Source organism: Daldinia decipiens, assembly GCF_022478715.1.
Source record: "Daldinia decipiens strain CBS 113046 unplaced genomic scaffold F4813scaffold_35, whole genome shotgun sequence".
Lineage (NCBI taxonomy): Eukaryota > Fungi > Ascomycota > Sordariomycetes > Xylariales > Hypoxylaceae > Daldinia > Daldinia decipiens.
In genome coordinates, this window is record NW_026054578.1 from 122,797 (window position 1) to 136,133 (window position 13,337).

The following is a 13,337-nucleotide window of genomic DNA, read 5'->3' on the forward strand; positions in this document are numbered from 1 at the left end:
AACCCTATCAGATCTGTATATGATGAGGTGGGGGGTACTTGTTCGTGGTGCTACACACTTATTCACGCAGCATTTGCATACATAGGAGGTAGGTATAAATGCATTTATGTAACTTGAATGATATTTTTATGTGTTGTGTGTTGTGTGTTATGTTAGTTCTCGAAAGATTTATCAAAGAATAAGAAACATTAATGAAGCCATTAGCAGCTTCTTCCCCCGGTCCATTCAGACATAATAATGTAATCCTCTCCTATCATAGTTTAGTTCGTGACAATTTTGTTCCCGAAGATCTGATATCTTTACTTCCCGCTGCCGCTTGCCTCCTTCCATGTACGATCCCAGTTCTTCAGCTGTTCACCCATCCGCCTCTCCGATGACATGCCCATTGCGACTTGTTCGTGAGACTGCCTGTCAGTCATGAACCGGAGGAGAGTGGATGGTTCGGATTGGTTTGATTTGTCGCTGATTGGCTGCACGGCTTTCAGGGTGCTGGAAGAACTACCGAGTGTGCGGGTGCTAGTGCTGCGGATGCTCATGAGCCACTATGTTGTAAGGCTTATATCTCAATATAGCACTTACCTGTTCTTGTCCATGATTGCCGATCGTTCGGGGTCCAAACCCACTATCAGTTTTATTTATGGTAAACCCGTTTTTAAGCTTTATTAAAGACTTAGAAATTAATACTTAGATTAATATCTTTGATGTTGAGATCTGTTGATGTGGTCTGCTAGAGGAATCTCTCTCTGGAAAAGGTGGGAATTGCTTCCCTTTTTATATCGACGTTCATACGGGTCGGGTTTAGAAGAGACGACAGTCCATGGACTGGTAAAAAAACAAACACACATAACAACCCTTAACCGGGGAGTCATTAAAATCCCAAGAATCATAGATACCTACATGACCAGGCCTTGTGTCCCTTCCTGGCGTTCCCTCAAGGGCTCTGCCTTGCCACCTAATGCGACATCTACACCCTGCTAATAGCCTGTACATAAGGCATAAGGAAGGGTACTGACGCATCCGTGAAGCAGTTGTCCTTAAGAGCCTCAAGTACTTGACGTGTTTGTGTTAGTTTAGCTAGGTTAGCGGAATTCAGGTCTTGGTGTAACTGGTTTGCCTGAATCACCCCTGAAAATGTAGAAGTGAAGCCTGCTGCACTTATACATCGGACGGGAAATTAAATAAACAATCACATAGTATTTTGGTAGAATTAACAGAAAATGAATCCCAGGATCACGGGAAACTACATTAATACGGAATATATCTAGTAACTGAAGCATCTAGTATGATTACGAGTTTCAGGAGAAACTCCTTGTTGGCGTATTTCCGGTATTGGCAGGTGAAAACCTGACGAATTAATAGCTACGACGTCTCTTATTCTCTTAGGATTTCGATTAATTGTTCGAAAGTGTGGTTTCAAGGAACACCGTGGCGATCATATATCACGCATCTGGGGAGGACACCTTCATAACAGATCGCGAACGGCCATATGACCAGTAGACGAAGGGGGAATTGTTACTTGCAAAACGGTTCTCGTGGTGTAAACTGAGTATTCATCATTCATATTGCCCATGTAAATCAGGCTTGTAACTGTTAAGTACAGGAGGTAGAAAACGTTCCATCGTTAAAAATATTCTTGGCCCGATCCGTCATATAGGATTCTCTTACTCCTATGGTCTTCTGGCTCGAGACTATCAGAGTCCTTGCGCCTTTTCCTAGAATCATCTTGGGACCTGTGATGCTTACTGATATGGACTCCTCGATTGTCTCGTCGACTGTAGACTTTTTCGCAGTACTCGCACTTATAACTAGGGCTCCCGTGGGTAGACATGTGCTTATTGAGATAAGCTTTCGCATTTTCTTTTTTGCCCTTAGGCTTGTACTCGCAATAGGGACATTGCTGACTTTCATTTGACGAGTCTGATAAATCTGAGCCTGTCGATTGCTCGGTGCTTGAAGGCGGAATTGCCGAGTCTGGGGAGGAAAGACTGTTGAGAAACATAATATCTCGGAGGGCATCTCGTTTCCCTACACAAGTGTATTCATCAAGATTCGAAAGCGATAGCATGTCTATCGAGGACATAGACGATGGCACGTTCTCGAGGGCTGATACATTTACGATGTTTATAGCTTCTGCATTGCTAGCATTGTGACAAGCTACATCCCCCCAGTGTGGAGTATTCAGAGTAGGCTCTAAATGATTCGTCTGAATAGTTAAGGAATAACCTCGTGACTCGCGAAATCCTCTTTGATCGTGAGGTACGGGAGGCATGGATAGATGGCTGGATGGAATGTTGTATAGTGGTATTAAAGAGGAAGGTTGCCAGGTGTTGTAGGCCTGGTCCATATGATTACTGGTGTTTGATATTGCTCCTGTGTTGAGAGCTCTCTCAAGAAATTCAATGCTCTGACTATCTGCTGGTGGGTATTGACGTTCGGAGTCGTTGCTGGAGGCTGACATTGAAGACTCAATAGAGGTTGTTGGCGACACATATGTAAGATGTGTCTTGGCTGGGCTAACGGAAGGTAGCTCTATTGGTGGACTGGGGGCAAGAGAACAATCAGAGACCTCGCCGTGATCAGAACGATCTAAGGCCGCACCCCTATGGTCCAAAGGTAAAGACGCCGCTTGTAGTTCAAGTAGCGATGTATCCATGAGTTCTCCTCTTTGCTGTGTATCATGCATTTCCTGCGGAATCTTGATTGCAGCAGGGTCGAAAATGTGACTAGTCGAAAACTGACTGTCGCGTACATCAGGCCATTGGGACGGATCTTCTTTATGCGCTACTGTCTGACCACATTCTTTACAATGTCCAAAGGCAAGTCTCGAGATTGAACGAGGACTGACAATACCCTTGACTGTATCTACCGTAGCCTTGAACGTATTTTGGAGCCTTTGTCTCATCTTTGGCCGATCCCATGAGCACTTCTTGTTGGAGGTCGTTTGGAATTTTTCGGCGTCGTTACACTTGAGTGATAATAGTTAGTACTTTATTCTTTCCAAGGCCAGGAGTGTTTGGCTATATATCACGAGTATCGGCCCCTTCAATTAACTTGAACGAGAAACCCAAAGGCAGGGAATGTACTAAAAGGGGGGCAACATGAACCCACAATGTAACATACTGTTGGGCATCGATAAATCCCTTGCGAGAAATATTTACAATCCTTCAGGTGTAGTAACATATATCTGGCATCGGTGAAATTGTTTTGCGGGCAATTTTCCATGAGACAGCGGCAGTTTTTAAACGACGTGGGATCGTTTTCGAGGAGATAGAACTCGACCGCCCTGCTATAGAAGCGACTCTTATAGCATTTGTCGATCACGCCCTTTTGCAATCTTTGAGAATTGGTTAGCTCAATACCTCTATAAGACTAGATAATACCGACAAGCAAGGTTTGTTTATGTTTCCAGGACTAGACGGTTCCTCCAAGAGAGTAGGTGACCGCTCATCGCTATATGCTTCATAGTGCTTATAGGCATCCCGTGCCGGCATGGTATTAACAAGACCACCGCCCATCAATACGGGCATTTCATGGATCTCTTTAGAGGGAGTATGATGGAATGAATTCATGTTGACAGGTCATTCCAGTGATCGTTGTTTTTGTCCGTGTCGAAAGGAACAGCATGCTCTATTACATCCAAAAAGGACCTTCGACTAATATAACCATGGCCCTGTCACCACGTATTTCATACAAGTATGCGAGTATGCGAGCGAGCGGCTCCATTTTGACCAGTTAACCACCCCTCCTTTCTCTTGAAGGGACATAGGCGGATATGAAAGGGGCTTGGTAGTCGGGACGTCGACACAGGTGTACGCGAACCAGCGGGGTTTGGCGCATCAACGAACGTACATTCGTATTCCCTTCTTCTTTTTCCTTATACACACTGGTCACCCTGTTACTGAGGGTCGAAAGCTCGGAAAGGGGCTTCAGGGAACCGTTGCCGCATCATCGCTTACGCCACGTCTTCCTCGTCCCTTTAGTGACACTCGACCTAGATGTTAAGTGGAATGTCAACATGCATTAATCGCAGGAGCGATTGTGATGAACGATCAAAGTGGATTAAAGGCAACCACTTCTCCTGAAGGGGTGTGGATGAGGGACTGACACTAGTTGCCTACCTTCATTGCGACCCATTTCTAGCGACGGTACTCCCGGTGAGCAATAACAAGGCTGGATTCATAGCGACCATGAAATTCCCTTCAACATATTCAATGCATAGGGTGGATAATAGACAGGAGCCAATTAGATAATTTCGGTCAGAAGCTTGGGATGGAATTGAAAGGCGTCCATGCAAACCATTTGCCTTGTCGGGAACGTGTTTACCCCGTGAAGATGATAACTAGGAGCCTAGCTGTGGACGTCAGCAAGGATTCCATTCTCCAGGACAGGAAAAGAGATGGAAACCAAAATTTAGAAAGTTATATCTTACAAAGACCACGATGAGCGAGCCTTAAAAGTTGAAATTAACAACATCAAGTGTGGGCATATGGATTAAGATATATACTACTAGAACCCTATTTCCTACACGATCAAGATGGGGTAGGACTTTGGGGGCTTTGGGGCTATGGTTCTCAAACCTGCTATATATAGGTAGGTAGGCAAGCTATCAGCGTTTGGCCTACATTTAACCTTTCAGGTAGCGATTGTATGGTACGAATGGAAGAACGTAGGTGGTATTTGGGCTCGTGCAGTGGTAGAATAGTAGTGGGGGCAGTAGTTATACCAATGCTGCGCCCTCAATAATTTTGAGCCTTGCCATCTTGATCCGATACTATCGGCTCGATATGCTAACAAACTGCCCAGAGAGACTCCATGAATAGGAATGATATGTAGGCTAATAACTAGCGCTTCTAATCCTAGTCCCCATTATCTTAGGAGCATCTAACTAGTGTCTTTAGAGGTCCTGTTTATGCATTGGAATACCTTCAATACTACCTAGATGAGGGGTGATACCAACTAGGTATCTGTAAATCTAAACGTAGGCGGCGCTCAAAAGGGGGTTCAGATCGCGGCTCAGCTCGTTGCCCCCCTCTTTCGTCACACCAATCACAACAGATCGGATTTCTTGGCTACGCATAATTTTCGTGATATCTACTTCCTATAGGTCCGTCTCTCCTGCAACTAGGTAACATTGATCACGCCTAACATGTATCAATGTACCTTGTGTAAGGCTCTCAAGCATAGACACCGTAAACACGCATAAAAACTGTAAGCGACATGTATCTCCCTAAGCCCATTGGGAAGAGTCTGCATAGCCATTTTGTTATTCAACTATACGACTACTGCTTAATAACCACCTTCGGATCTTACTGTTTCTATGCCCCTAACTACTACAGTAGAAGTTACACGAATTAAGTTTGAAGAGATAATGAATCCTTATAGGAAAGATGATGCCTATTCTAGGCTTAACCTACTCAAATTGTAAAGCAAGCTTCCTACTAGTTATACTGCTAGCAGCAATCACACATAAAAGTATAAGTTCTCGTCCATTCTGCCTACCCATAGGCCGGGCCTAAGCTCATGTTATTGAAAAAACGTTCCTCCAAATATCTATTCGGCCAGTCCGTCAAAAATTTAGACCACTTAGATATCTGAGAAAGGGAGTTTCTAGCTACATTAAAGGTTCAGCCCTAGCTACCCCCTTAAGGCTGTAGCTCTTCGTGTCTTAATAGAGTCGTGCTCTTACTTATTGATGGTATCCTCACAGGTTAATAGCGTCTTAAGATGAGCCTAGTTATAAAAGGCTATTTAAAAGCTTATATTTATATAAAATATATTACCTCTATAGGAAAAATACTGAGTATATTTACAGTAGATCAAGGGGCCCTTCTAGCCCTACTTTCTATCGTCGAGCGTAAGCGTGCCACGGTACATACTCCATTTACATCAATAAATCAAAACGGTAAAGGGGCTCAAAAATACTATTTCGGGAATGATGCAAAAGATCCAGTCAATGGGATTTAGAAGAGCAATATACTGTTGCACGCTCGCACCTGAGGACATAGTCTTGAGAGAAGCTGGTGGATAGTACTGGGCCCACCCCTATTGATGATAGTCACTTAATAGGTTGCTATGTATATTAAACAAGGCTTGATATTCTGGATGATACGAAATACTGTCGAATTTCCTCGTTTAAAGCAGTTGGCTTAAAATAAAGTGTCACGGTAACTCCCAAGTACTCATGAAAGACCAATGCATCGCGCTTGTTTTGATATACTGTCTACTAGTTGACAGTCTTTTGGCTTGCCATACATGTCTTCTGGAAATATTTTTAACACCTACGTGGTATTTCTGTTGGCTATGGAAATGGAGATTTGTCTTTACGCGTAGGATTATCTTGAGGGCTTTAGTCTAGAGTAATTTTATTATTCATTTAGTGGCTTCCTAATAGAATACTACAGTGATATTACAAGGGTTGATTTTAGCTATAGAACAGGTACTCGTATGGCAGGTTTCGTTATAGACCTCCTAGGTATTCTATAGTACTTCTAGTAGGCTGATAGGTAGCCTAGGCCATAGCGATATTGACTTATACGTATACTATAGATCCAATGGGGCCCCCAAGCAGTTACAACGATATGACTTAGCTCCGAAGCGTCTATACTCTTGTTTTGTATACTCTCCTCGATGCTAATTTAGTATTCATAAGCTTCAAAGCTCCATGCGTTAGTGTCGAGCATTATACTCTGATCGAGATAGGCGATATACTCGACTGGTAAATCGATACTTCTGGGCCTTAAGTCTTGTGTGTACAGTTAGGTTTTCAAAAGGTCACCTTTGTCACCAAAAGAAAATCATGACAAGGAAACAGCTTCGTTGTCGCACGAAACGTCATGTAGCCTATCTGTTAGATACTATAGAGTATATATACAAGGAATCATCTTTGTCAACTATGTCTCGGGATAGGCGCCTTATAAGGCTACTACCGTTGAACAACAACGAACCCATGCCATATAACAGCTGTAAACGACTAGCTAGGCTCGGCAGAATTATAGTCGAAAGCAACGGGTGTACCGAAATTCGGGGACCCGTCTGGATTTTTACCGACGACTTGGACCATGGTGTAACGGCTATCATTGCAAGACCCATTGACGTTGTCGGTAGCATGGTAGACGTTCCAAATTTGTGAGCCGTCGGGGCTGCGCACGATGCTATTATGGCCAGTGCCGTAGTGGCCATTGACACCACCTTGGAAAACGCAACCAGAGGACTTTTTCCAAGCAGCGGCGGAGGTCGGGTCTGTTTTGCCGTCCCACTCGAGTGTTGCGAGGCAGTATTCAGGCGTCCAGCAGTCGTTGGCTGAGTATACAATGTACGTCTTTCCAATTTCTTCCATGTATAGAGCATAGGGTCCCTCGTTTACAGGTGTTCTGCTTTGCTCCCATGACTCAAGCGGTTGCGAGATAACCGAGTTGTTGCCCTTTAGTGACACGTTGTCATCCCCTAACTTCTGCATACATAATGACTGGTATTGTACTTCGTGAAAGCACGAGGAAGCTAGGTAGGTACCCCATTTATCGAATTGTATAATGGTTCCATCAATGGACCATTCATTGGATAGTTGCCCGACGTAAGTGAAATCGTCCCATGGTGTAGCGCCGCCTGTTGATGAGTTAGTGATACACTTCTTATTTCACCGACGTATAAATGACTCGGGGTTTCAAACCAAAGTCGCTTTATTATTTTCCTTCAGTGCGTGTGGCATGTCTAAGGTGTAAGGAAATGCGAAGTAATAGAAGAGATACTCACCCTTTAGCACGTGCAGGTTCTGACCGTCGAGATTTTTACTGTTGCCCGCCGTGAAGTAAATATACCACGCTCCGTCAAGATAATGTGTTTCTGGAGCCCAGACGTTACAGCAGCGGCTCGCCTCAGTCGAGCTATAGACGGTCTTCCGTGTCGCCGTCTTGAGGCCATCGATTGTCGTGGCCCGCGCAATCTGCACGTTGCTCCACGACGTAGATAAGAAATAATAGTATCCGTCTGAATATATCATTTGAGGATCACTGCCTCCTGGCCGGCGAATCGGGTTAGTAAAAGCTGTAGCCGGGCTGATCAAGAGGCAAGATGCAACGCCGAGCAAGGCCGTGATGAGCCTTCTTCCGCTGAATAACATGATGATATACTATAAATCTTGGGTCTTTTCAACTAGGCAGTATATAATTTGCACGAAATCCCAGATTAGCCGGGTTGATAAAAGCTATACTCATCTTTGTAGACGAACTTAGCATTCTTATATAACTCTATTCGTTCAAATTATTCACTGCGCCGCGTACCTAGCCATGCTTCTTCACCTTGAGTGCATAGTATTTCCATTGCCAATGATACTGTTAAGAGGGGCGGTAGCTATTTTATTGGAGCGCATATTCCATTCAATCGTACCATCATGGAGTGAGACCCATAGTATTCAGGGAACGTTGCTTAAAAAGGATCAACTTCCCGTTTTGAACAGAGGTGAGCGGAATTAGGAGGATCCCAAAATTACGGCCCTGTCTCCGCTTCTCCAACTTGCTAAGGGCATTCAAGATGCATACATACACGGAATCGAGCCGATTTGGTTAAATATAACGGGGAAACTGGGGAGTTCGGGTGGTTATAAGAGATTCCCTAGTAGATTTTCCACCTCTAGGCTATATACACGAAGCGTTGCTAGGAGAGGATGCTCCAACTTCAAATTTTAAGCCTCCACGTCTACCGTGTAGACCTTGTTTACAAATATTCAACTAGAACTGAAAGCGAATTACCTCTACCTACCCGAGATGATTGGCGCGGGTGTCCAGACTTTTACTCCGTGTTATTCGTATTGCATCAGATAGAACACCGAAAGACTAACTTGATATATATTGCACCAATAGACATCTCTAAGAAAAAGATGTACGTTTTATTGCCATCTATCATTACAGGACACTGCCTTTTCCACCGTGTTTCTTCGGGAAACCTATTTACCTAGGGTTTCAAGACATTAACTGCCAAAGAAACAAGATCTTGGCGAGACAAGATTACGCAGCGCAAGGCAGATAGATACATACCTATGCATCCATTCCAACTTTCATAAATACGGAGTTGAGTACTTCCTGAAACTAGCAAGTGGTGTGCCGGCGTCTGTCAATCCAGCGTACTCCGATTGGTCTTTGCTACCTGCACACCTGCTGATCGTCATCCCCGGCGAGGTCATCAAATCGATTTCGTGCATGGTCTTTCTTCTCGCTCGACAAAGCTCAATATTTGATCTGAGCGGAGAATGTGTCCGATTATATGTTGCCCGACGAAAATGATATTGGTAGCTGGAGATTGAGACATGCCATTGTCCAGCTCACATCATACGTGCTAATAGATGCTAGTTATCGTTCGAATAAGCTCCGGAACCGTAAGCAGAAATACCGTGTACATTATAAGGATGGAAGTTAATAGCTTTGGTGGTACTCATGCTTAGAAGAGGAATAAACCAACTGGAGATAGACTCCGGTGTAAACCACCCGATGATAGAGTCCATATGCTCCATAGGTAGTTAATTAGTAATTGATTCCTCTGTAAGTACCTTTAAGATTGAACAACTGGAGGTTCCGAAGTTCCGAAGTCTCCGGCCGCCCTAAACACCTTGGATGAAACTAGCCATCTATCAATATAATAGAGACGAGTCGCCTCGGCTTTCCGTTATTAGCTAGGTCTCTTTCGTGATCGGCTTTCTGTCGCGTCTTGGGCGCCTTTGATGTTGTGCTTAAGCCATGGGTAGATCGGGTGGGTGGTTGTGAATCTGGAGCCTTCCTGGTTAGATGTCCTACCTGATTCGCAATCCGAGACACTCATTTTCGACTTAGATGTCTCCAGTGGCGCTCTTGCAGACTCGTCAATACGAAAAATTCCGACCTGCATCCAGTGACATTAAGTGTCCATTTCTAGGCACTGATGATCGTCTACCTTTAATTCGTCAGATAGCTGAAGGAACCTTTAGGGTGGCCATATTTGGGTCTTGTGATTTTCATTAGTGACATATCTTATTCGCTCTTCTGGCATCAATGTTAAGAATTGCCAGACAGAGCCACCATGAAGAACCTAGGGGGGTGGTTTAAGGGGGTAGGCAGAACATAAGCGCTTAGTAGGACTAGGCAGGATTTTTGAGCTTGTCATGAAGACCTCTTTTTTGAAATTGAAATATTAGAGGATCCAGTATTATTACTCTTCACTGGGCGGACAACAGTACTATTTTACTCTCTAGCTCCTGCGAAAGCGGTCAAACTGATGACACATGGTCCTACTTAGGAATGTGACATTTTATTCCAAAGATTAGTATCAGAGGCAGTGTATAGAGAACTCTATTCCATGGCGGCTCTACGTTATAACCGTAAGGTGTGAGCATCATAAGTCGGTAGTATGAGATACTTATGCTCAAGATAATCAAGTAACTCCAGATACCGGAGAAATGTTTGACGAGTTATCTTTAGCTAGCTAAAGGAAGAAGGATACGACAACATCAAGCGGCGCCCCATACGCCACATCATAAGCCATAGTAGCCAACGACAGCTCTCCTTGACATGTAAGCCTTACATTCATTAATTGTTATATCGAGTAGTTAGACAAGACGTCTGGTTTCTGTTTCTGTTTATGATGGGCTTTGTTGCATAATATCCGCATCGCGATTAGATGAACGGGATACATGAAGGTTGTACTAAGTAGTCAAATTATATCGATGGCCTTGTTGATGGCAATATGGATCATCTACTACTTCTCCGTACTGAGCACCGAGACTCGAGATTCTCTACAAGCTTCGTACAGTAAAGACAGGAGTCTTTTTAGGCGCCATTAGTTCTTGCGACTAAAGCAGATTCTAGGGTTACCAAAGATACAACACATATAGTATTATTAGTGACATAGACTGATAGGTTGTATTGCAATTCAAGCACCAACCAAGTCAATCTATGCTTACCTAGCGTGTATAGTATACTGATTTAAACATCAAACTAGATCTATATAAACATATCATGATTCATCGGAAATGTCGTAATACCCCCTATATATCATTCTTTGTTGTGGTTCTACTTCGTGTTCGTAGCATATGACCAACAAGCCAAAGATTTGTGAACACGATAATCTCTGAAATCAATGTCTATCATACAAATGGGAACCTAACGTATCTGGAACCTACAGACGACTATGCTGGAGTCTAGTGTGAGATTAATGGATAATCTGTACAACATGGATTCGATGACGATGTGCTACAGTTGGCTCATCCCGGCATTAATCTGATGCTGTAGAATAGATGTATGGCGTAGAAAGATGACTATTACAGGCTATATATCTAAAACAATGAGGGGTTAGTCGATATCCCTGACTTGGCGTTTTTATGGTAGCTATCTAAGATGTGATGTAAAATTGTCTCGCACGTACAGATTTTGTTAGACATCTGGCGGTCAGGTGTAATGTGCCTATAGATGAATATCGTCAAAAAGTTGAGATATTCCACCCCACTAAAGAGTATCGTACCCTGTATAAAGCTAGAATACTGGGTAGGGGCAGGTAGATAACCCGTTTTGATAGACCGAAGCACTAGATTAGTTCTCGCATATATATTAATCGAATTATTATTTACGTTGCTAACGAAATAGGAAGATTCCCCCTTTTCCCTCCCCCATCTTCATGGGTGTCTGTGGGTTGGTTTACATCGATTCGAGGTGGAGACTTTAGATCTTCAACTTTTCGGAACCTTGCCGAAGCCATAAGCAGCCAAACCGTTCTGACAGATAGGCGAATCACCTACAATGAGGCTCAATTATTTGTCCAGGATAAGTCTGTGGCTCATGCGGTGTGCCAGCCAAATTGACCCAGAGCCGTGGATGGATACACGGATACACGGATACACAACGCTTATTCTGTCTTCGGTATTAGTGAACTCAGCAGAGAGCCAAAGAATGCATATTTCCGCTTATTCAGATGGGAAACTCGAACAGGGTAGTCAAGCCTCCCTCTTCCCTCCAAGTGCTATGGCACCATGTACGCAATTCCCGTTCGTGTGACTAGGTATATAAGACCGGCTATTATTAGCCTACAGCAGGATGATAGAAAAGTAGACTTTGATCCGCATTCTTTTCCGAACGAGGTTAAGAGCTGAAGACCGGGAGCAGCTGAGAATTGTCATAAAAGGATATCAGAGTGTCAATCTCACCAGACCTGTAATTTGGAGATAGAAGGCCAGCACCAAAACCAGGGGTGATCGGTCCTGTCAGCTTGATAGATACAGCTGTTACGAGGTTGCGAGAATCCTAGCTAGGGATTTGATGGTCTTTATATCCAGGTACATATATCCTGTCGTCGCGCAAAAATTTCGCTACAATTCACTTATACCATTATTTCAACGAGTCTAGCCTTACAGTTTCTCGTCGGTTTATGTTCAGTATGATGGTTTAGTATGATGAATTGAGACTTACGAGTCCCTCGGCTAATGACCCGAATTCGGAAAGCGGCCGGTTCGGGGAAGTAATGCGTGGCACTATTTCACAGTAACGGTAACACACAATGCTGTTGGGCTTGGCTTGGCCTTAACAGCAATAACCTGTAAGCATTCTCACGTATGTATATTCCTGTTTCCTGTCGTATGATGTGGCTCGTGACCGCGAATGTACCCTTGATCAGTCAGTCCTCATTGTCGGAGTCGAGGCTTCATATGTGGCTAGTTCCGGAGAGTTGCTCCCAACAAGCACTGCCTCTTTTCGACCATTGGACTTGTCAATGAAACCGGCGTTTACATAGTAGTGTAGTTTTGAAGAAATAATATGGCAATATTTACGCTAATGCACCATAGGTAGCTACCGGGACCGGCCATTGAATCGCGACGACTTGAAATAGATGAATGGGCGGTAGAATAGGTCGAGGTCCAGACGTGGTCCGAATGGAGAAGACGGAGTCTAGAGGACAGAGTCTAGACTCTTACATAGCATATATATCCGATCTGTTTGATCTGTTTGTCGCGGAGTAGTCTGTACTATTATAATATGTCTAACAAAGTAGCGGGCTTTTACTTGTACGCTAATATTTGAGGAAGTGTAAAATATGGAATATTCTCTCTAAGAGGTAGGTACCTAGGTAGGTAGGTAGGCAAAGACATAGTAGTTAAAGCGTTGAAATATTGAAGTTTTCTGCTGAAGGGGGTTTTTTTAGTCAAGATCCGATCGGGTCATGTGAATGGATATATGCATATATGCATATATACATCCGCTTACTCCGATAAAGAGGCTGAGAATAATATTTTTATTATCGCGAATTTTATTCGAAGTGCCCCTTTTTCCCCTTCAATATATTCAGCTTTAGCTCTATAAGTCTTAATCTCCTTGGTATCATTATAT

At 43.6% G+C, this 13,337-nt stretch overlaps 2 protein-coding genes across 2 annotated transcripts; both read right to left on the bottom strand.

The window, feature by feature from the left end:
• Window positions 1-1,621: 1,621 nt before the first annotated feature.
• On the bottom strand, window positions 1,622-3,569 carry F4813DRAFT_392420 (uncharacterized protein; the record flags this gene model as incomplete). The annotated part of the gene is made up of 3 exons (XM_049247278.1): window positions 1,622-2,965; window positions 3,121-3,334; window positions 3,385-3,569. The coding sequence occupies 3 exons, from the start codon at window positions 3,567-3,569 to the stop codon at window positions 1,622-1,624; spliced, it is 1,743 nt and encodes a 580-aa protein (XP_049096632.1).
• A 3,401-nt stretch (window positions 3,570-6,970) lies between these two features.
• F4813DRAFT_392421 (glycoside hydrolase family 43 protein) lies at window positions 6,971-8,116 on the bottom strand (the record flags this gene model as incomplete). Its single annotated transcript, XM_049247279.1, has 2 exons — window positions 6,971-7,602; window positions 7,750-8,116. 2 exons carry the CDS (start codon window positions 8,114-8,116, stop codon window positions 6,971-6,973), a joined length of 999 nt encoding a protein of 332 aa, XP_049096633.1.
• Between the last annotated feature and the right edge of the window lie 5,221 nt (window positions 8,117-13,337).